Source organism: Caloenas nicobarica, chromosome 21 (genome assembly GCF_036013445.1).
Source record: "Caloenas nicobarica isolate bCalNic1 chromosome 21, bCalNic1.hap1, whole genome shotgun sequence".
NCBI lineage: Eukaryota > Metazoa > Chordata > Aves > Columbiformes > Columbidae > Caloenas > Caloenas nicobarica.
In genome coordinates this window covers 403872-425124 of record NC_088265.1, presented here as the reverse complement: position 1 = coordinate 425124, position 21253 = coordinate 403872, and the positions used below count along the sequence as shown (strand labels likewise).

Genomic DNA, 21253 nt, shown 5'->3' with positions numbered 1-21253 from the left:
TCAGAAACAGCCTAAAATCACACTTGTACGTGGATGTATTTGGCTTTGTACCTGCTGCTCTCAGCACTGTGTTTCCGTTTGGCAGGCGGGAGAGCTGGGGTGTGTTCCCCGAGCAGCGTCCCCGTGCTGGTGTTTGCCCGGCTCCTCGTGTCTGCAGACCACAGTGGAATTGTTTTCCCGTGTTTAGATCTAACACGAGCAGCTCAGGATCTTATCTTAGTCTGTCCCTTTAACGCTGTGCATTGCATAGATACAAATGGGGTGAAAGATTTGGTGTCTGTTAGAACAACAGTGCGGCCTTCCCGCAGAGCTGGAGGGGAGGGCAGAGACCGCTGCTCTCCGCTGCAGCCCCACCTCCAAATACAAGTCGTTCTCTCCCTGGATCCTTTCAGCCCGAGGTTCTGGGTGATCTGACCATTCCTTGATAAAAGCTTTCTTTATTTGCAAGAATAAAAGGGCAAGGGGGAGGAAAGGACACAGTAGATTATTTTTTTTTTTTTTTTAATCTTAAAATCTTAGCAGTGTGGAACCAGCTCCATCTTGGACTCCAACTTTCCTCCTTTGAGTCCCCTGAGTGAACTTTGCATTTTATTCTGAAGCGTTAACCAGCCGGTTTCTGAGGCGGTTGGTGGAAGCGTGTGCGTTTTCTCCGGGTTCGGTGGGGACGGACACCCTGGGCCCCCATCCCTGGCTGGGGGGGTCACTTCGAGCAAGTCACTTGCGTTGTGCCTGTGACACCACTAACCTTTGTTTTCCTTACTTTATAACTTCAGCTGAAAGAGATATTTATATTAAATGCTTCTGGTTTTTTCACGTGTACACCCTGGAGCTTTTCGAGCTCAGTTTAATCTGTAAAACCACTGGACTCTGGGCGGGTGAGCAGCCTGTGCATGGGATGCGCAGGATTTACAGCTGCTCCGGACTACACGCAAGTCTTTCTGGCACTAGTTTTAGCCATTAATTGCCACTTTAAATCCAGCAATAAATTATTTGGGCAACCACACTGCATGAGCCCACTGCCAAATACAAACCAGAGCCTGAGGGCTGCTCAGCTCCCTTCGCGCTTCAGGGCTGCTGCGGCTGCGTGGGCCAGGGCACCTGCTGCACTCCATCCGATCGGGTTCTCTGGTGTCTCCCGTGTCTTCTGGACGCAGTTTAAGCCATCATCCCGCAGACGATGTCAGCAGCACTTGAAACGCGTGTTGGTCTGCGCGGATGGTGTGTGGAGTGCGGGGACGCCCCTGACAAGCCGTCCGCTCCTCCGCACGTGGGGCTCGGTGCTCCCTCCCCGTCGCTCGATGGGGATTCCGCCGCTGCCTCTCCTCTCGTGGAGCTCCCGTCTGTCCTGGGACCCCACGCCTTTTGTAACGCTCTGGGGATCAGGATCGTTTGTGGGGAGACACCTTCCATTCCGCAGCGCGCTCCTGCGTCCCACCTGAATCGTGCTGCTCCTTCCCTCGGAACTCCTGCTTGGTCTGCACGAGATTCCTGTTGGTTCGGTGCCTTTCCTGCTGCTTTTATACACCGGTCTAGAGCTTTTCCTGGCTAGGAGCCCTCCAGTAATGACTGTTATTGTAGAAAACCTAGTTACTGCTTGGGCTGCTTCAGTATCATACAGTGAGTCGTAGCGATTACGTGCTGGGGAGGAAATGAAATGATCAGGAAAGGCCAACTTCATAACGAGCAACGGTTGACTTTATTTTAAACCAATTAAATTGGGGATTAGAGGGCACTGTTAAGTGGAACCCCTAGTAGAAGAAAACAATGCAGGAAAATGCACTGTATTAGCAGAAGCACGATTGTCTAGGCTTATAATAAACCCTGTATAATTCTTGAAAGTATTAAAACAAGCCAGCATGCAGGGAATGATGAGTAGTGATGGAGACGACCACGCACAGGACAGGTGATGGTTTCACTTATAGAACGTATTGATGTGCGTTCTGTGCCTGTTCTGGGAGGGGGTGGCGGTGGAAACCAAGCTCCAGAGCGGCGCCACCTCCTTCCACACGCGCTCTCGTCTGTTTTAAATAGGACACCTTGCAGCGCTCAGAGGGAAGGTTAATCCTCTACAGGGTTAATCCTTAAATCCTTGGCATTCGACTTGTGAACAAGGGAGGGAAGTTCACAATATTCTCAGAAGTGCTCGGGGACCACCTACTCGTTCGTGTGGCCTGCCAGCAGCTGTCAGATGGAAGCGATTTTTGGACAGCAAGAAGTCAGCGTGGAGTGGCTGGTGACCCGGAGCGGGCTCTGTGTCCCAGCCCGCGCCCGCTCACTCCTGCTCGGGGAGGAGGGTTTCCCAGACCCACCAAAATCCTTCCCAGAGGTGTGAATTAGCGGTGGCTGATAGTTTACTGTCTCTTGTGGTTAACTTTATAGACGCATGTTCCTCTGAAGCAGCTTTTTGGCAAGCACATGTGTGGCTGAAAGACGTGTGGCGGCAGGAGACCGTGGGAGCTCTGATTTAAAGCAGGAGGGTCTGTTGAAGCAGCGAGTCTGTGCCGCTGTGTGCTGCGACACTAACCCCGCTCCAGCAGCACTGTGCGCGCTCGTCTCTGTGTTACCGCTCCTAACCATAGTGTCCAATAACCAGCCTGGTGTGAGAGCCTGAGCCTCGTCCTTGCCGGCTGTCTGTCCGTTCGCTGTATGCTAAGTGTTCCCTGTCCGTTTTCTGTCTTGCAGCATCTGGAGAGGGCCCAATGTGAACTGCGTTGACAGTACTGGATACACCCCGCTGCACCACGCTGCTCTGAACGGGCATAAGTGAGTGATCGTACCGTGCTGATCAGAGGGACGCTGAGTGCTGTACCAGCTGCGGTTTCTGTGCAGTTCAGTCACCAAATACCCAAACGCGGCGATAGTGCAGCACGACACCATCTTCAGGACGAGAACTGAAGGACACGGGTGCAGTGAAGCTGTAGAGGCACTGCCTGCTGCACAGCGTGGTCACACGTCACAAATCTGGCAAAACACTGAGTTCTCAACCAGCCTTTTGTTGATAAGCCATTTGGATAAGATATAACGACACATTCAGGGTGCTTCTCCAGTCACAGTCCTGTGCAGTCTGTCTGCTGTCCAATGTGTTGCTGTGCCTGCACCACTGAAAATGTGCTTTTGTGCATTATTATGTTTTTAAGTAACTCCAGTCTTCAGCGTGGTAAATCTCCTATTGTTCATTGCTACTTAAGATATTGAGAAACCGAGAGTTAAAATCCTTATCCATCTGCATTGTGCTGGTGCAATTCACTTTTCACCAGAGCGGCTCGGGGATGACTTCAGTCCCTGTTGGCTCCGTTAGTGGGAAGGTAACACAGATCTTTCCTGAGCTCATCTCAACAGTATTGCATTTTTCTTTTCTTGGGCAGCATTTAATAGGAACATTTTAAAATCACCTGTTCAGATGAACTTTTTGTAAAGTACTTACTGCAGAATGTGGGCTGTGAAACAAGGGCTGAATATCTGATGGACTCGAGTTTCCTTCTCTTGCAGGGATGTGGTGGAAGTTCTGCTGAGGAACGACGCACTGACCAACGTCGCAGACTGCAAGGGCTGTTACCCCCTGCATCTGGCAGCGTGGAAGGGAGACGCGGACATCGTGAAGCTCCTCATCCACCAAGGACCTTCGTATACTAAAGTGAATGAGCAGGTTTGCCTATTTTCCTGTATATCATTGAATCACTTCCCTCGGATGGAGACGCACTGCTCCAGATGACTCCTGGCCCTTCCCAAGCTAGTAGCAATGGTTATAAATTCCTACTTGCTAATGGGACAGGAAGGGCACTGCCTAAAGTGATACCCCTGGTTCTGAGTTAGTGGTTGAACGAGCAGGGTATATATGTTTATCTAGAGCTATATAAATGTGAGAACCACTCAGCACCTAGGAAGCGGTCTCCTGCTTTCGTACTGGGCTTCTAAAACTAACCCATAGTTTTCGCTTTCAGTTGCTGGATAGCTGAGAAGGTTTCTAGTCCTGTCAAAGGACACACTGGCTCCCTTCTTGGGAACTAATCAAAGCAGCTTTGTTTGGCCACGCTCTCTTAGCTCCTCTCCTGGCTTGTCTCTAGCACTTGCTCCAGTTAGCTCATTTGTAAGCTGTAAGATAATTTCAGCCCTACTTGCCCCTGGATAAGTCTTAGCTTAATCTTAAAGAACTGTTTTCTCAGGCAAGAAAACAAGAAAAAATCTGGATTTTTTTGCCCTTTGTCAAACTGATAGGACTTGTTCTAGGATGGCGAGGGGTTGATTTGTAGGAGACAGCGGTTCCGTACAGCAGCAGCTGTGTCACCTTGGAGCGCTGGCTCCGTGTGCCTGCCCCTGGAAGGTGTCCTGCAGCTCAGGGAGCCTCTGAAACGCCGCTGCTGCAAGACCCAGATATCGTTTAGGAGTTTCGGATAAGGGCCTGGTTTACTGGGCGGGCCAGCTGAGCAGGGTTACTGAACGCTGAGGCCGAGTGATGTTATACTTTGGGAAGCCGAGGAGCAAACTCCCTTGAGCTGGGTTTAGGAGTCCCCGTCCTGCTTCCAGCCGGACCCTGCGGGGTCCAACGTGCCACACGTACGTTTGCTGTTCCTCGGTACAAGACGGCTGGCTTGATGCATCAGGCTGCTGCACGGCCTCTAAAGCATCACAAAATGAAAAATATGGTGGTAATGCTATTGTCTACCACTCTTCAACTGAGCAGAAATAACTAAGAGTGTGTGTTTTAATGTCTTTGAGGGTTTTCCAGGTTGGGGCTGTAGTCAATAATGTTTTCAGGCACAGCCGCAGGCATTCAGTCTGTTTCAATAGATTGGGGTGTAACTAGCTGTCTACGATCAACCTGATAGGAACTGACGGAGTGCCCCGAGTGTAAACTTTCTGCTCCAGAGTAGGACAGGTATAGAGAAAGCTTTGCAAAAGATTAAAAGCTTAGTGTAATCCTTCCAGGTAATGTTTCATTAACGTCTATTTAGCAAGAGCCTTTTTAAATGAGAAGAGTCAGCCGAGCAGCCCGTGCTGCTGGTGTTTGCAGTCTGGTAAACGAAGTGCCCAGCGGTTCGGGTTACAGGAACCGCAGCTGGAACGGTTTCTGCTGTTAATGGCTTTGACTGGAACAAGATGCTGAGTTCTGTCGTTTCCCCCCCTTGGGAGTCACCCATTGCTTTGTTGCTATATCTCACCCATTTCATTATCACATTTTTGTTTCTTTTTCCTCTTCCTTTTTGTAGAATGCTCTTGAGATCAAAGAACTCAAAAAGTACGGCCCCTTTGACCCATATATCAATGCCAAGGTGTGTACTTTGCTGTCAGCATTTCACTGCATCATGACTCCAAGCTGCACTCGCGTGCTTCCAGGTGCAATGTCATCCACTTGCAGTAATACCTGTTCAGTTTGCAGCTGCCTGGGGAAAAGGAAAATGCGACCGTTTGTTTGCTGTGGGTTTCTTTCTTCAAAGCAGTTATAGAAACATAAATTAAGGGAAGTTTTTCCTTACTTTCCTGGGGGCTTCTTCATTGCTTAGCCTTGTAGGACTCACGGTGATGGTCAGTTTGCTTGATTTGGCTGGATGACTTCCAAAAGGTAATGTTATTTCAATTAAAATGCTTTAGGTTTTGTTTCATGTGCTAACGTTGCTGATAAATGCAAAGAGAGAGAATTTTTTTTTCCCTGCTTAAACATGGATGCATCTTTCTGTGGGCTGTTTGGAGTGAATTTTCATGCCTTTTCTCCTACAAAATGCATAATGGTGTATTTGTCGTTGGAGTGGACAGTTAATTCTTTTGGTGGTGGTGGGGAGGAGGGACGGCAGTGATGCTCACACCTCCCTTCCCAATCCTTCATGTCCTGCTTATTGCATCACTCTCTCTTTTTTGGTGTGAAGTCTGTTGTGTCGTCTGACCCTTCAGCTCTGGCCTTCTGTTCTGTTTCCTCACCTCTTTTGCTCCTCTCCTGCTTTTAGTTGTTCTTGAGCTACAAAAAGGCACGACAGCAGCACTGACGATGCACCGAGGCTGAGCAACGGAGGAAGCAGATAGGAAGGTTCCTGGCAGACACCACTTTTCGGTTTGATTTCTAGTGCAGCTGCAGGCCGGTGCTGGCAGCACAGTCTGCCGATTTACCGTGAGCCACTCCTGTGTGAGCCACTGCGCCACAGGTGCGTCCAGCCGGGTATTTTGGATCCAGCCATCCATGGCAGATTCTCTTCTCAAAGTTCTCAAAGTTTACTTAAAACTTTCACTCTGCTTGATTTGCAGTACCTTAAAAGCCCATGTTCAAAATTCCTGAGCTTGCTAACTGCTCAGAATTATGTTTGTTTTTGCAAACTTCTATTTCAGGAAATGATCCAGTGCATTTCTCTTTAAGCACAAATATATTCACATGAAGCTCATCCCTATAGATGACTTTTACAAAAGTCCAGATGGGAATTTTACAGCAACAAATGTCTTCTGTGGGAACACATCAGTTCAACTGCCTGAAAGGAGCTTCCTAAACATTGTCAGTAACAGAGTAAAACCTTACACACTCTGGCGTTAAAACATTGAGTGGAGAAGGAATATAAAGATGAAATTGAGCTTGCTTTCTTGTGGATTTTTGTTTAAGCGTTCTGATTTGGACTTGATGGTTTTGACAAGTGCATTACTTTGAAATCTCCGTTCAGTTTTTCAGATGGCTGTGGTGCTCTCGAGAACAAGGCTAATGCTTTTGAAATCTTTGCCTTGGTTTTAAGGAGAGAGAGAAGATTTACACACAGCCTGTTGGTTTCATCACAAGTTCTGACCAGCTTTCCACCAGTCTGTAAGGAGTTTTGCTGAAGAGCATGTGGAATCGTACCTGTCATACAAACCTTGATGTTTTCTCAATAGCTCGGCTGCAGGTGGAAGAACCAAACAAAGTCCAGGTGCAAAGTGTGAGTCCTTTGGTGCTTCCAGCTTCTCAGCTCTCGTGCAGGATGGGACGTCACACGGAGCGATCAAAGCGAGATATTTCATCTTTCCAAACATTTTGGGATATTGAGAAGAGGAGGAAAGCATTTATATATGGCTGGACCAGAATTTAATATCCTCTTGAGGAAGAGACAAAAAGCCAGAAGCTTCTTGCTCTCCTAAAAGTTCAAGAAAATAGTTCGCAGCTTTTTTTTATGCCCTTTCCTTTTCAACGTCTTTTGTTCAATACGACATCCCTGCAATGTGTCTGGTACAGGCCTGGCAGACTTCTGAAAAGCAAATGAGAGAAGCCAAGTGAAGAGATGGAGCAGCAGCTTTGCTCCAGTCCCTCCTGCTACCTTGAACTGCGTCATTTAATTTATATGAAGTGAGCAACCAGTTGAGCCGACCCCAAGTAGATGTCCCTGATGTGCCATGGGTGTCACCTCCTGGGGAAGTTTGCATTTTGCTTAATGTGTTGGTTTTTTTCTCTTTCACTTTGGCCTGCCTTTAACTGAAGCTTTGTGGAGTGCATGTCCCTGGTCGGTGCTTTAGGGTTGGTCATGTCACTGGAGCAGCAAAGTAGCAGGTTTTAATGGGGCGAGCCTCTCTGGGATACGCACATGCTGATGGAAATCCTGCAAAGGAATCTTAGAAGTAGATTGGATGGGACCAAAGGGTCTTGGTGCCTCTTTCCCCAGCCCTGGTGCAGGACCAGCTCTACCTAAGCCGTTCCTGACCGGTGTTTGTGTAGCAGCTTCTTGGAAACCTCGGGGAGGGACAGCTCTGTAGTCTCCCTTGGCAGTTTGACCGTTCAGTCTTTTCGGGTTAGAAAGGGAAAACTTTCCCTTATTTAAGCCAAGTCTGCCTTTCTTCAGTTGAAGCACTGTTACGGTGTGTTAAGAACAAGAGCACAGACAGATAATACTCTAAGGAACTGTAGATGCTCCATTTTATGTGTGATGAGGAGCCTGAGGATATCGTAGGTGATATCTAGTTATCAGGGCTTGAGAAATTTGCTGCAGCCCCTATGACAGCAGAGACATCTCTGCTTGTGCTCCCGCTCTGGGTCTGCAGGCGCGTCGCGGGAGCTCAGACCGAGTCCTGCAGGAACGCGGCCCCGGCCCCGCCGGCGCTCTGTTTGGCTGAGAAGTTTTGAAATTTGAACCCATGTGCCTTATGGCTGCCGGAAAGGAATTTTCTGTTTCCATCTCTGATCAACGTGTATGTCTGAGCACTCGTGCTCATTGTTCGGCTCTGCTCTGGTTTGCGCTTGGAGAGGTGATGTGGGGAAGGGAGGCAAAGCCCCTTGCCTGGAACGGCCCCGGCATGTTTGGCTGCTCACAACTCTCCCGAAATATGGAGGCAATAGAGACTTACGCAAGAGTGGGAGTTTGTAACTTGCTGTGGGGACTCAAGGGAGTTTTACCACCTGGTGATCCCGTTGCAGGAGGAAAGTCTGGGGATTTCATCCTGAGCAGCAGCTTCAGCTGATCGATAGCTGTAATCTGTAGTTCTCTGTTCTCTCCCCTTCTCACTCCCTGTGTGTATTTTACGTGCAGATTCTTTATTCTGCAGTAACTTCTGTCCACCTGTCTGTGCCTTCCTTCCCACGGCTGCCCTGCCACCCCACGTGCAGAGCCTGTTGTTTGTCTCTGAGCTCCTGTGCTGACACTGACATGGCGCTTTCCTTCCCTGCGGAATATCGCACCTCCGCGCGGCTGCTGCTGCTTCCAGCTCCTTATCCTTCGCTTTCACACAAGCTGCAGCGCCTCTGCAGAGCTCCTCGCTTCCCTTGTGCTTTTCACGTTGCTGAAAAATGATGCAAATACCATATAAAACAAATGGGAGTTTGCATGCATGACTCCTGTAATCCTTAGAATGACTTAACACATTAATAGGATTAAAGTACAACGGAGCAAGTTCTGCAGCGTGGTTGTGAAACGGTGCAAAATATTGACTGCTCCTACAAGCTGGTGTCCAAAAAGCGCATGTGCTCTCCAAGAGGAAGGTACTTTGATCAAATTCACCTTCTAAAGTAGCACTTCCAACTCTGTTAAGACAAGTATGTTCTGTTTTCTTTTTTGTGGGGACTGTTCTTAAAACGACAAATTCTACCACAATTCTTTCAGCTAAAGTTGAACTGTGTAACAGTTTGTACTAAAGTTTCTTGGGTCAAATTGTTAGATAAGTATTTGTTTCTCAAGTCCTTAAACAGAAATAACTCCGTGTATAACACACAGTAGTAAAACTAGAAATTGAGGTGAATTTAATTTGAGAAAAGGCTCTCTTCAATCTGGCAGTGTTCTGTTTTGAAGCTGGAAGTGAACTGTGTCAGGTTGCTTGTCTCTCCACGCTTTGCATGGGCTGATTTTTACGGTGGCAGGTGCTGCATGCGCTAATGGGACCTGGCTTTCTCTGCCCTCAGCTGACCTGAGACCTCGGTTAGGAGGGCTCGTTAGTGGAGTGATCTGCTCACACCTGATCCACAACCTGCATGTAACTTCACGCACCCTTTCTCTAAACCAGCCAGCTTCAGAATTGCAAAGGTGGAATGACTGTTATAATCAGGATAAGTAGGATTTGAAACAATTGAAGTTTAAATCTAAAATGGTGACAATTAAGCTACAGCACGTAGAATTCGTGCTGCAGTTTGCCTTTCATGCATTGCAGCCTTTTATTTTTGCGGCAGCCCAACGTGTGGGATGCTGCCAGCACTAACAGGCTGCCTTGCCCAAGCGCTGGCAGAACTAACGGGAATCCAGCTGCAGCTCGACAATCCCTTAAATTTTAGCGTGGTCCCTCGATTTTGACCTTAGGGCTTTGAAAGCAGCTCTTCCATGTGTGGCACCTATTTCCCGTAGAGCACATTTCCCGTACCTGAGGAAAGCTTATTGTTGTGAATGTTTTTGAAGTTTTTACTGGGTGGGTCGGTTGGCGAGTTCAGAGGGGATGTCTGTGCCTGGTTAATGTGAGATGGGGAAAACATCGCTCCAGGCTCCGTTTCAAACTGGGCTCTCTGCTTCCCGACTGCTTTTTTGTCTTGTTTTTGCATTTAAACTTCAATGGTTTGAGCGAGTCACGGAGCGGCCCTGTGCTCCCCGTTCTGACGCGCTGGTGTGTCTGACCCCCAGAACAACGACAACGAGACGGCGCTGCACTGCGCCGCGCAGTACGGCCACACCGAGGTGGTGAAGGTCCTTCTGGAGGAGCTGACCGACCCCACCATGCGCAATAACAAGTTTGAGACTCCGCTGGACCTGGCCGCGCTCTACGGGCGGCTGGAAGTCGTGAAGATGCTCCTGAACGCTCACCCCAATCTTCTAAGCTGCAACACTAAGAAACACACTCCGCTGCACCTGGCAGCCAGGAACGGTCACAAAGCCGTGGTGCACGTCCTGCTGGACGCTGGCATGGACAGCAACTACCAGGTACCCGGGGCTGTGCGGGGAGGGCTGGGCTGGTTGCTGGGGCTGGAGACCCCCACAGTCCCGGCACGGAGAGCTCCATCCAACCCTCCTCCCGCGGGGATTCTTTGTGAAAGATGAGCAACAGCTTTGCTGCCCTCTGGGCCGTCTGTTCAGCTCTCGGTTGCTCTGAGAAGCTGTTTGGAGGGACTCGGGTGCTGTGCATGCCTCACGCCTGCTTGCGAGTTGGGCAGAGAGCCCCGGACACGTTGCGAGGGAGGAAAAGCCCTTTTGCCTGAGCTGTTCTGCCCTGCAAACCACCAGCTCTTGATAGCAACGGAGGCAAACTGCTTCTCTTCCTATCAAGCCACTTGTGAATATGCTGTTTTCACAGCAAGAGCTTGGATGTGGCGGTCTTGTCTTTTCTTTTCAGGACACGACCTCTTGCTAAGCTGTAAAGTCCTTTCTTGGTCTTTAACCTGGGCCCGCATGTCTCTCTGAAGAGATCATCCCCATTTTCCATTCCAAATTCTCAGCATTGTAATAATATCAATAGTCTGTCCTCAGTTGCAGATAATTGCCCACACTTTGTACATGATGCTGTGTATTTATTGCTTCTGTAACCTTCTAAAACGTGCCTCCATCACCATTCCCCGCTGTCCAGCTTCATGCTGTTTTTCCATTTAATTTGCAGACTGAGAAAGGCAGTGCTTTGCACGAAGCTGCTTTGTTTGGCAAGACAGATGTGGTACAAATATTGCTGGCTGCAGGTGAGAGAATGATCCCCTTCTAAAGCGATAACGTGGTGATCCCTTCACCCAGCACTTGAGGACACCCTTTTGTAGGGGCAGCACGTTTCTCCAACCCCTCCGGATCCTCGAGGGCTCCAGGAGAGGTTCCCTCTTGGTGCTTGGTTTAGCTCTGCCTCTCGAGAGCCCTTTTTAGCTTCCCACAGTGATGATCACAAATGTAAGAGCTGACTTGATGAAAGACTTGATTTTGCACATAGTTGGAAAACATTCTTGCTCTTGTCTTCTCTACACCTCTTGCCATAGGTATTGATGTGAACATAAAGGATAACAGAGGCCTGACAGCCCTGGATATTGTGAGGGAACTTCCTTCCCAGAAGAGCCAACACATAGCAGCTCTCATCGAAGGTGAGTGATGCAGCTCTCTGTGTGAGCAGGAGGGAGAAGTCTGGGGTGCTAATTGTGCCAGTGCAAGCACAGGATTTTGTTCTCTGGTCCTGGCAAGTGCTGAAAGCAAAGCGGCGTCAGGCCAGGTCGGGTCGCTCGGTGAGTCTTTGAGGTGTTGCGGGGAATGGTGCTCAAACGCGCGGGTGAACCGTCTCCAGCCCAGACAGCGACTTCCAGGGAGGGCAGCTGGGGATCAGCTCCTCTGCTGAAGGAGTGTGGCATGACTTTTACAGTTTAAATGGGCTTAATTGAGCTTTGTTTAACTCACTTGAGAAGTTAATTAAAATTAAAGACAGGCTAAATCTGCTTGCAGAATGTGAAGTTTTAGAAATGGTTTTGGATTAACTGTCCTTTATGTGTCTGTGTAGGGAAATAGTCATCCACGGATCTTACATCCTACTCCTTGCTTCATTGTGGAGCTTGGGCATGGATTTTGCAGATGAGATTTACAGAAAAGGCCTTGATTACTTGTGGTTTATAAAGGAGCTTGGCCCATTGTGCCTGTTTGAGTTAGGGAAGGAAATGTGGCATCTTAGCTATACTCATACCTTGTAATTATGCTGTCTCAATTTCCTCTCAGCTGTGGGAAGAAAGATCAGAAGCATATGCAACTGTTGTGCATTATTCATGCTTACCATTTGAGAACTTTACGGGTTCAAAGCACTTTGCAGACTTTTAATTAAGCTTTGCCTGTGAGACTGGTAGGTATTATCTCTGTTCTGAAATTGAAGACAAAGATGGGCTTTGAAAGTGGAGTTCTTGCAGTTAAATGCTCCTAGTTTGCTCCTGTGAGTGAGCTAGCTGCATGAGACGGTGCCGACTTGATTCATGTCAGCTTTATGTTCCTGGCTTTGCCTGTGGTGAGGGGACCACAGCTAGAAGTGGTTTCTCTGTCTTACGACGCCAGAAGACCAGACTGTATCTCTGTTCAGCGATGTAGCTTCTGTCTACAACATGAGGTAATCTACTCCATGACGTTGTGTCTGTACAGGAGCTTTGCAGCTTTCTGATTAAAGGCTGTAAAAGTTCAAAGAACCATCCTTAACCTTATGCATGTGATTAAAGAGGCCGCCTGCTTCTATTCTGGGATCTGAGCTGCAAGTTTTAATAATGTGCTTTGGTTATAACTGGAGACTTAATAAGCCGACAGTTGGCCTTCCATCCCCGAGGGAGGAAGCACCGTATGCTGCAGTGGACACCGAACTAGATCGACATAAACTGACCCTGTGCCCCATCCCTTTGCAGATTACACGGTTGGGAAGAAAAGTGCCAAAGCTGCAGAGAAGACTGAGGCCCCGCTGGCTCCAGCCGCGGAGCCCGTGAGCCGCGTGTCTCAGGGTGGGTGTCCAGCGCTGGTCCCTCCCGCGCGGGCTGGCCCTGCGAGCGCAGAGCCCCAGCCATGTGCTTGTCTCTCATCCTCTCCCAGGCGACGTGGAGAAAGCCGTTACAGAGCTGATCATCGATTTCGATGTGAACCCAGAAGAGGAGAGCCCCTATGAAGCTTTATACAACGCCACGTCCTGCCACTCCCTGGACAGCCTCGCCAGCGGGAGGTCTTCGGATCGAGAGTCTGTGAACAAAGATGTGGAATCGGCTGCTCTCAAAGCAGCAGCGGTCAGGCCTGTACGTAGCTGTGTGTGTTCATCTCTGCTTTCTTAGGACAGGGAACTTAGCTCCCATTTTCATGATTGTGCAGCTGGCCGCCAATCCCCCAGCCTGAGGAAATCTTTAAACCCGTCCCTGACGTTGGGTAGAGCGGGTGCCTGTCCCTCCTCACTGGCCCGTTCACAGAACTCTGTTGTGTTGCCCACGAGTAACCGTTTCCGTGTGCCTGATTTTCACCTGGTGTCAAATCCTGGTGCCTGTGAGTTCGGGGTTGTCAGAACACTGCACTGAGCTGAAGGGCTAACTTCTCGTCGAGAAGAAAGCTTTGGCAGTTTTCATGTGCAGCATTTTTCTCCTCTCTCTCGCTCTCTGCCCAAGAGAAGGCTCTCAAGAGATTACCTTTAAGGATATCCTGTTGGAAACCGGCTGGTGGCAGAAACGTGGTTTGGGTGTGGGGTTTTTTTTGTTTGCGTGTTTGTTTGTGTATTACTTGCAGAGATCTGTAGAGGGTACTCAAGGCTTTGTGAGGCACTGCAGAGCTGCTGGACCTGTCTCCAGAGAAGTCTTCCTCACCTTCTGTCTGTTGCATCTGCTGCCCCCTTAGCAGCCGGTGGCAGGATTGCTGTGGGGCAGGTGGGATGCTGACCTTGCAGCACGCTGTGTCAGCTTCGGGGTTTGTTTTCTGATTGTTTTTACAAAGCCTGCTCCATGCACGTATTTTTGGACAAAAGGCAAAGCAGCAATGAACAATTAAACTGCTGGTGGTGCTGTGACCTCTCTCTCTGCAAAGGGACGCATCCTCTTTGCAGACTGATATTTCGGCCAGACCTCTGTTTAGAGTATGCAGTACAAGACACATTATCCTGTTATTAACTCAATCTTGGTGTCTTCTATCCATCTACATACTGTTCAGTGTTAATAGTGTCTAATGTGAAATAAGCTCAGCTCTATCATGAGTAAGCAAAGATGAGAGGCTGAGCTGCAGTGAAAAGGGAGAAGAAGAGGGACATGCTGCAGGAGCTTGCTGGGATTTCTTCCAAAACTTAAGCTTGAGTTTTCTGAGTGAGCGTTTCCCTCTGCTGTCCGTGGCTGTGCCGTCAGATGGAGCTGTTGCAGGGCAGGGGGTGACCTGGAGCTGCGCTCAGCTCTGAGCGCCCGCAGTCCCGGGGTGTGTGAGCAACGCAGCGCAGCGCTGGCTCTGGATCTCTGGGATTTTTCACTATAAAAGGCCTCTGGAGTCCCTTATTCCTGTTAGTGTTTCATTAACCCAAGTGATGAGCTTCCCGTTCTACTCATCTGCACCGGTTCATTCCTGACCGCCACTGTGTAACCACCGGGATTGCCAGGCTGGGGCTGAATGAGCAGGTTTAAGTAACGGAGCAATAAACCTGTGTGCACAGCCTCTTCCCAGCAGCTCGGTTCTCCTGCGGTGCGGCTGGTGCTCACGGGGATCTGAGCGGGTCCCATCACTGCCGCACAGAGGCGGTTTGTGTCACCGGTGGCTGCGGTGGGTGATGGCAGGGAGGGCTCTACCCGGGCCGCTGTCCTGCTGGCGAGGAGCGGGAGGAACGGCAGCGACCAGCGCGGTGCTGCCAGGGCTGACCCTCCCCTGCACCCCGCTGGGGTTGGGGAGCTGCTCACCCGGCTGCGTGCGCAGCGGGACGGACGCGGTGCTGGTGGGAGCCGGAGGGACGTGTTTAACAGCGCAGTTGACAGTGCTCTTCTCAACCGCAGAGGGAACGTCCGCCCCCGCCGGCCAAGCCACCGCCCGATGAAGAAGAGGAGCAGCATGTGGAGAAGAAGATGGGCCACAGCGCTTCCTGCGAGGTACGTGGGACTTTGTCTGGGATGATTTATACGAATGTAGTTTAAAGAACAGATTTAACAATTCAGGAGGAGCCAACTATGATATTACCTCCCTTGTGAGTCGGGCTGTGAATGTGAAGTTTTCTTGCACTCCAGCATTGCTGCTGTCACTTGCCATGGGAATTTCCTTTGTGCGGTTCTTCCAGGGCACCTCTGTGGTGACCTTCAGCCTTGTTTTCCTATTCTTGGCTGGAAATTCCCTTAGGAAGAGATTTTCCTGAATCGCATTGCAATGTGGACTGTTGCCCACTTGTAATGATCCCACCAAATGCTGCTTTGCTCAACTGGAGCCCAGAGGGCCAGGAGTTGCTGCCTCCTCTGAGCGTCCAGCTGGGGAGGAGACGCGTGGGCTGTGGGTCCCACTGATGCGAACAGGGACTGGGGGCTTGAAATCGGCCAAGAACCTGGCCCAGCGCACGCAGGAGCTGTGTTCTGCTGGGGTCAGTGCCTGTGAGCTGCTTTTTGATGACAGTAAAGCTCTCGGATTCTGCGTTGTTGCTCCTGGGCTTCCTACTGCTCAATTTTATTTACGTGCTTGTGACCCTGAAACACGAGGGCTCTCCGAGAGACCCGTGTTTGGGGTGTGTGAAACCACAAATGTGCCTTGGAAACTGATGCCTGGGAAAATCTTCCGAGCAAAACCAAATCTTGTGGATTTCCTCCCTTTTCCAAACGCAACAGGTTGTTGTAAAACAGATGGAGTGTGGAACAGGCTCCACCAGATGCTTTTCTTTGAATGTGTTGATCTGCTGAAGTTCCTACAAGGCGTAAATGTGATCTGTTTTCTGAACTGTGTCAAATCTACACGAGACATAAGTAAACATTATTTGCTTTAATAGGATTGGTGTTTTGTAGAGATATTAAAGCTCCAAACAGTGCATAAACAGTACAATTGCAATGTGGAATTGCGGACTGATCTCTCTGCGGGGGTTAAAATGGTTTTCGGTGTGTGATAACCAGTCCTGGCCAGTGCTGGGCAGCAGGTCACGGCATCGTTGGAAAGCAGATTTTGTTAGGATGAAAAACACGAGGGAGGGAAACGTGCATTGACTGCTCCTGCTGGGTAGTTTTGCCGTACTTAATTATAAAACACCTGCTGTGTTGTCCTGCCATTAGCGGCTTTGGAAACATGATCCATTAAGGGAAGTCTTGCTGCCAAATAGACTTGTACACAGAGTGACTCGCCGGGGAGATCTTGGTTTGCAATCAATGTCACTGATGTGACTTGCGGGCAGCGCGTCGCTGCATGGAAATGACCTTCCTGAGGTGCCGCTGAGGCGGGTCTGGGTCTGATTCTCTGTCTTCACTTGCTGCTTCTGGGGTGCTCTGCTCCTCTGACTATTGCCCATTATTTATCGTCTCGGAACCCGTTCTCTCCGGGTCGGCCCGGCGTGAACAGGAGTACGTGTAGGGAATGCTGCGAGCGTCTCGTTGAGCTCCTGATCCGCCGTCCTCCGGACCTGCTCTCGCGCTGGAGCCAGGAGTTAGTCACTGAATATTCTGGGGTTGGGCCAAACTCTAGTTTCCAAAGTAGTCTTTTTATTCTGTTGCCAAGATGGGGCTATCGCTCCAAGCAGATGTGCATAAACAAGAAACTTTCAGCTTTCATCATGGAAAAACGTCAGCACAGACAGGCGAAGAGCTGATTGTTTGGGGTGCTTTCACTATCTGCAGAAACCTTCTGGGTTTGTAGCTGAATAAGAGTCTGCATTGTCAAAGTAAACTTCAGTTCCATTTGTTTACTACTCATCTCCGAAAGGGAAGCGCACACAAAGGACCAGGCGCCGTGGTTGTTCCCGCAGTTTGCTCTGCAGTTCTTAGAGAGGAGCGAGTTACCCTTCAAAAAGTCTTTCAAAGTCCACTGCTGCGGATTCAGTGCACCTTAAAGACCATGCTCATTATTAACGATCTCTTACTTTGGGACTTGGTAATAGTGAATACTTATACATGCTAACCAACACGTATAAATGAATGAAAGGTGAATTGGAAGGCAGTTTTGATGCTGTTACTCCTGGTTGCAGAGCCTACAGAGCAAGCACAGCTCTCCAGCAAACGATGGTCTTCATTTTGAGTGAACTTGAACCTGAGACTGTCTCTAAAGCTTGCAAGGATGAGAGGTGGAGAGGATAGTGTAACCAGGGCCGTAAGCGCGCACACAAAGGTCTGCCAAGCACAAGCTGGGAGCTGCGTGCTGCTAGAGAGCTCCTGCCCCCGAACGCGTCGGTGTTGGAAGAGGCACCAGAACCGCCGCCGCAGGAGCTCTGGGAGGACGCGGCGCCTGGCGCGAGGTCCAGGCTGCGCTGGTAGGACAGGCTGCTGCTGCGCAGGATTTTTCCAAGGTCTCTGGTGAGAGCCTGTTACCTGCTGTTCTGGTCTGATGCTTTTGTGCCACCATCTGGTCAGAAGGGTTTTTTTTCCTTAATTTGCTCATTATGAGCTCCTTCACCTGAAGAGGAGCAGGTCTTCCTGACAGCTCATGCCTGAAGCAGATAGAATAAATACTTTCTCTGCCGGACACGGCCCATTTCCTCCCATTGAGAAGGGCGAGTTAAAGGCCGCTGGGCCCGCGCAGAGCAGCGGGGATGCAGCAGTGGGGACGCAGATCTCCTGTCTGCCGCTCCTCCCGTGTCTGCCCAAGGCTCCGTGAGCTCCCAGCGCCCTGGCCAGGCTGCACGCGGTAGGTACCTACTTGCCCATGAAGCAAATCTGATGCTTTCACTTCTTAGGGATGTGGTTTAGTGTCAGTGTCGGGTTAGCGGTTGGACTTGACGATTTTAAAAGGTCTTTTCCAACCAAATGATTCTGTGATTCCGTGGTTCCTGGGACAGGCCTGCGTGGGCCTGCCAGGGTCTGGCCAGGAGATGGTGCTGGAAGGCAGCTGAGGGTGCAGCAGGGTGCCTGGCAGCCCAGTTCAGCCCAGTTACCGCGGGGATGGCTCTCAGGACGTGGAACACCCGTCATCCTTGGCAGTGAGGCGGCCCAGCCTGTGAGTTGCGGCCAGGCCTGTTGGGTCCTGCATCCTGAGCGCTCCCTGCACGCGGACGGTGGCTCCAGCAGTTGCTGGAGGCTCTGCCAATGTCACAAACAAGCTCTAATCGGAGGCTTTTTGGGATTTCAACGAGCACAATCACTGCTGCACATCCTGAGGTTAAACTGAGTTTATAGTGTTGCCTGAGGGCTCTTCAGTCCTAAATACGCTGTGCATCTGAGGTTAGAAATAATGGGTCTGACACTTCTGAGAAGGTGGCAGGGCTTTGGTTGGGTGTCTTGTCTTTGTCTTTTTTTTGTTTGGTTGGGTTTTTTTTTTTTCCGCAGCCATGTCCTAATAGGGCCAGCAGCTAAATAATGAATGACGATGCAAATTCCAATAGCAACAGTAAGTCTGGGTTGGGATGAACAGGAATAATGGTCTCAGCTCTTTTCCCCCTCTGGCTCTCTGCAGACCTTGCACAGAGGATCAGTTGGTCAGTGCTAGAGAGCTGCCAGCAACCTTAAATACTACCAAATAAAGGGGGGTTGGGATTTTTTTTGAGGGGAAAAAAAAGGAGGTTTACATTTTGGATCGCACTCAACAGCAAAGGTGTTGCCTCTGCCAATTCCTTGCTTCAACCGTGGCATAAAGAGTCCTTGTGCTTTATTGCCGAGACAAACAGCATTGCTTTGTGGAGCGCTGCATTGTGCTGTTTTTCTTTAGGCCCCTGCACGAGGAAGGAGCAAGGGAAGTGGAGCTGAGGAAGAGGAACACCCCTACGAGCTGCTGCTCACAGCAGAAACTAAAAAGCCGGTTGCGGTGGACAGGAAAACAAAAGGTAAGTGACCATCCAAGAAGAGCTGTTTGCTTAGATGCGTTTAAAGTAAATACCGAGGGCAGAGGGTAACTGGAACAATTAAACTCTGTTGGGTGGGGCGGCTGAGGTCTGGATTCCAATTGTTTTGTTTCCTGGTAATCTTCACTTTTATAAAGGAGAGATCTAAGTGTTCCTGTACAAAATGTACACGGAGGAAGGGCAACTCGGCTATTTTGACAACTGAGAGATTGCGAGAACCTACTCTGTTAACTTAGAAAACAAGCAAATCTTGTGCGCAGCCAAGTCGCTGAGAGGGCTGGAAGGCTGTGCCGTGTTGGAACACGTGGGATGACCCAACACGAGCGTTCACATGAGCCTGTTCTCCATCCAGCTCAATCTGAAGACCCGCTGCCACTGCGTGTTTGTATCGGCAGATGATTTGCCCTGCTCTCCTGGTCTTAAAATCAACACCCCACTGTGTATTAAAGCTCATTGGAGATGTAAACTAACAAAAGAGGAAAATAAATGTGTAGAGCAAGTCCCTTTCTAGAACTGACTGCAAATCCACCACAAAGCCAGGTTAAGTATTGAACTAGTCTATCTTCTCCCGGAGCAACTTCTGTGCTTTCCAGAGGATCTGGGAACACCTTGTCTCTTGTGTTCAGCTATTGCTGGGCTTTTTGGCTCTCTTTCAACAACAACAACAAAAGATTTGTTTAGAGGAAAAACGTCTCTTGCTTAATTCAGATGTCCTGAGCAGGAATTCAGAAGGATTTAGTTTGGGCTCTAAACCTGGAAAGCATCTTGCTTTGAGGATGAACAGGGGATGACGAGGACTCGATGTGATGCCTTGTTGACTGTAGGACCTGCAGCTCTTTTTTCGTTCTTGCAGCTTTCGTTCCTTGAGTCCTGCGTGCTCCCGGCTGGTCTGGGGTGGCACAAGAGGTCATCGTTTTCCCACCAGCGTTTGCCAAAGCCACTCGCTGCCGGAGGCAGAGTTAGGCTGCTTTTCAGGTTGGTGCTTTGCTGTCTCAGCCAGGAAAGGTCCTTGGGCAGCAGCCACTGAACCCGAGGCATTCAGGCTCCTTTCAGTGTGCGGCTGTTGCTGGTTATTCACGTGCGATCTATTTCCAGTGGTTTTGCTCCTTTCTCTGGCCTTGATTAATATGAGTGAAGGTGTGTTGTAATTTTGCAGTAGTTGGGGGCAGATGCCAGAAGGGCACGTGGAAGCAGCCGTAGCTATGTATGGAATGCGAGGTATATGCTGATGCGGGGGAGAAGATGCATTTAGGGACTAGCAGAGTCATTTTGGCAAAAAGTTAAACAAGGGCTGTATACAGGACTGGAGCCGTGGTTGGTGTGTTGCAGAATTTTCCCACCTCTGGAGCAGAAGGGTCCTGGAGCATCAAAGGCAGCAGCTCAGTCCCAGGACGAGGAGCAGGCTGGGCCACGGCCTCAGGTTCCCTCCTGGCCCTGGATCTGAGGGCCCGGGCTTCTCCGTGGTCTTCTGAGCTCTGGAGGAGCCTTTGGCCAGCAGAGAAGGACTCTGACTCTCGTGGCTGTTGCAAAGGGCTTTCCAGGGCAACCCAAGGGATTTCAGGCCCGCTGGGTTTAATAGGGCCTTTCAGATGTGATAGCTGCCTTTGTCGCTCTCGCCGCAAGTCGTCTTGCATCCGGTGACTGATGAATGTGGTATTATCCGCCTGGCTTTGGCTGCTTTGTGTGTGTTACAGCCGTTTGCTGTCACATGCTGGAGCGCTGGGAAAAGTTGGCCCAATGTGTTGGGCAGAGCATCAGAAGTGGTTTGAGCCAAACGCTTTCCCATCGCTTTGGTGAGGACACGACGTGCAATCGCGTGCGTGAAGTCAGGGCATCTGGAGCTTGTAACGGCACTCGGGAGTCAGCCAAGGGCGGCAAAGTGGCCGGGAGAGACTGCACAGCTCCGCTGGCCGAGGATGGGTACGGAAAATACTCCTGAGCTGTGATGTCTGCCTTGCTTCTCAGGAGAGTCATCCCCAAGTGCTGTCAGCAGTAACCAGCCGCAGGTAGGACTGACTTGGTTCCTTCTGATGCTTTTTAAAAACTGATATTTAGGTTCTGCTGTGCTGCTTCTATAGGAAGCCCAGCTTGAAGTCCCTGCTTTTGCTCTTCCTTCTGCTGGAGTTTTTCTTCATGGTTGTATGGGCTCAAGCAGATGTGTGGCTGTGCTCCCAGCCAGAGACCTGACCCAATAACAAAAGACAAAACGTGCTGCCGAGAGATTTAATGAAAATATCTTTACCGAGAGCCAGCGTGTGGCTACGGAAGCAGCGGGATGTGGGTATCGCTGCCCGGGATCTCTGGGGACGCGGGGAAACCTGCAGCAGGCGGTGGCTGAAGAAGTCGAATAGGTCAGATGTCTGTGCTGGGCTGTAAAATCAGCCAAGGGACCTGGGCAGAGGTTCCTGTGTTAAGGACGACTCCCTTTCTGGGTGAGAAGCAGTAACTG

General features: G+C 50.0%; 1 protein-coding gene across 5 annotated transcripts in view; it reads left to right on the top strand.

The window, feature by feature from the left end:
- ANKS1A (ankyrin repeat and sterile alpha motif domain containing 1A) overlaps nt 1–21253 on the top strand; it is a 69165-nt gene that overhangs the window by 12184 nt on the left and 35728 nt on the right. For 4 of the 5 annotated variants that reach the window (XM_065649472.1, XM_065649465.1, XM_065649466.1 and 1 more), the window contains 10 exons: nt 2683–2763; nt 3490–3646; nt 5208–5270; nt 10038–10334; nt 11005–11080; nt 11366–11467; nt 12752–12844; nt 12933–13129; nt 14846–14938; nt 18672–18786. In XM_065649472.1, the coding sequence (XP_065505544.1) occupies nt 2683–2763; nt 3490–3646; nt 5208–5270; nt 10038–10334; nt 11005–11080; nt 11366–11467; nt 12752–12844; nt 12933–13129; nt 14846–14938; nt 18672–18786 (1274 nt within the window). Of the gene's footprint in view, nt 1–2682; nt 2764–3489; nt 3647–5207; nt 5271–10037; nt 10335–11004; nt 11081–11365; nt 11468–12751; nt 12845–12932; nt 13130–14845; nt 14939–18671; nt 18787–21253 lie in introns of those variants that run through there. The other variant, XM_065649467.1, reaches the window with a different exon arrangement.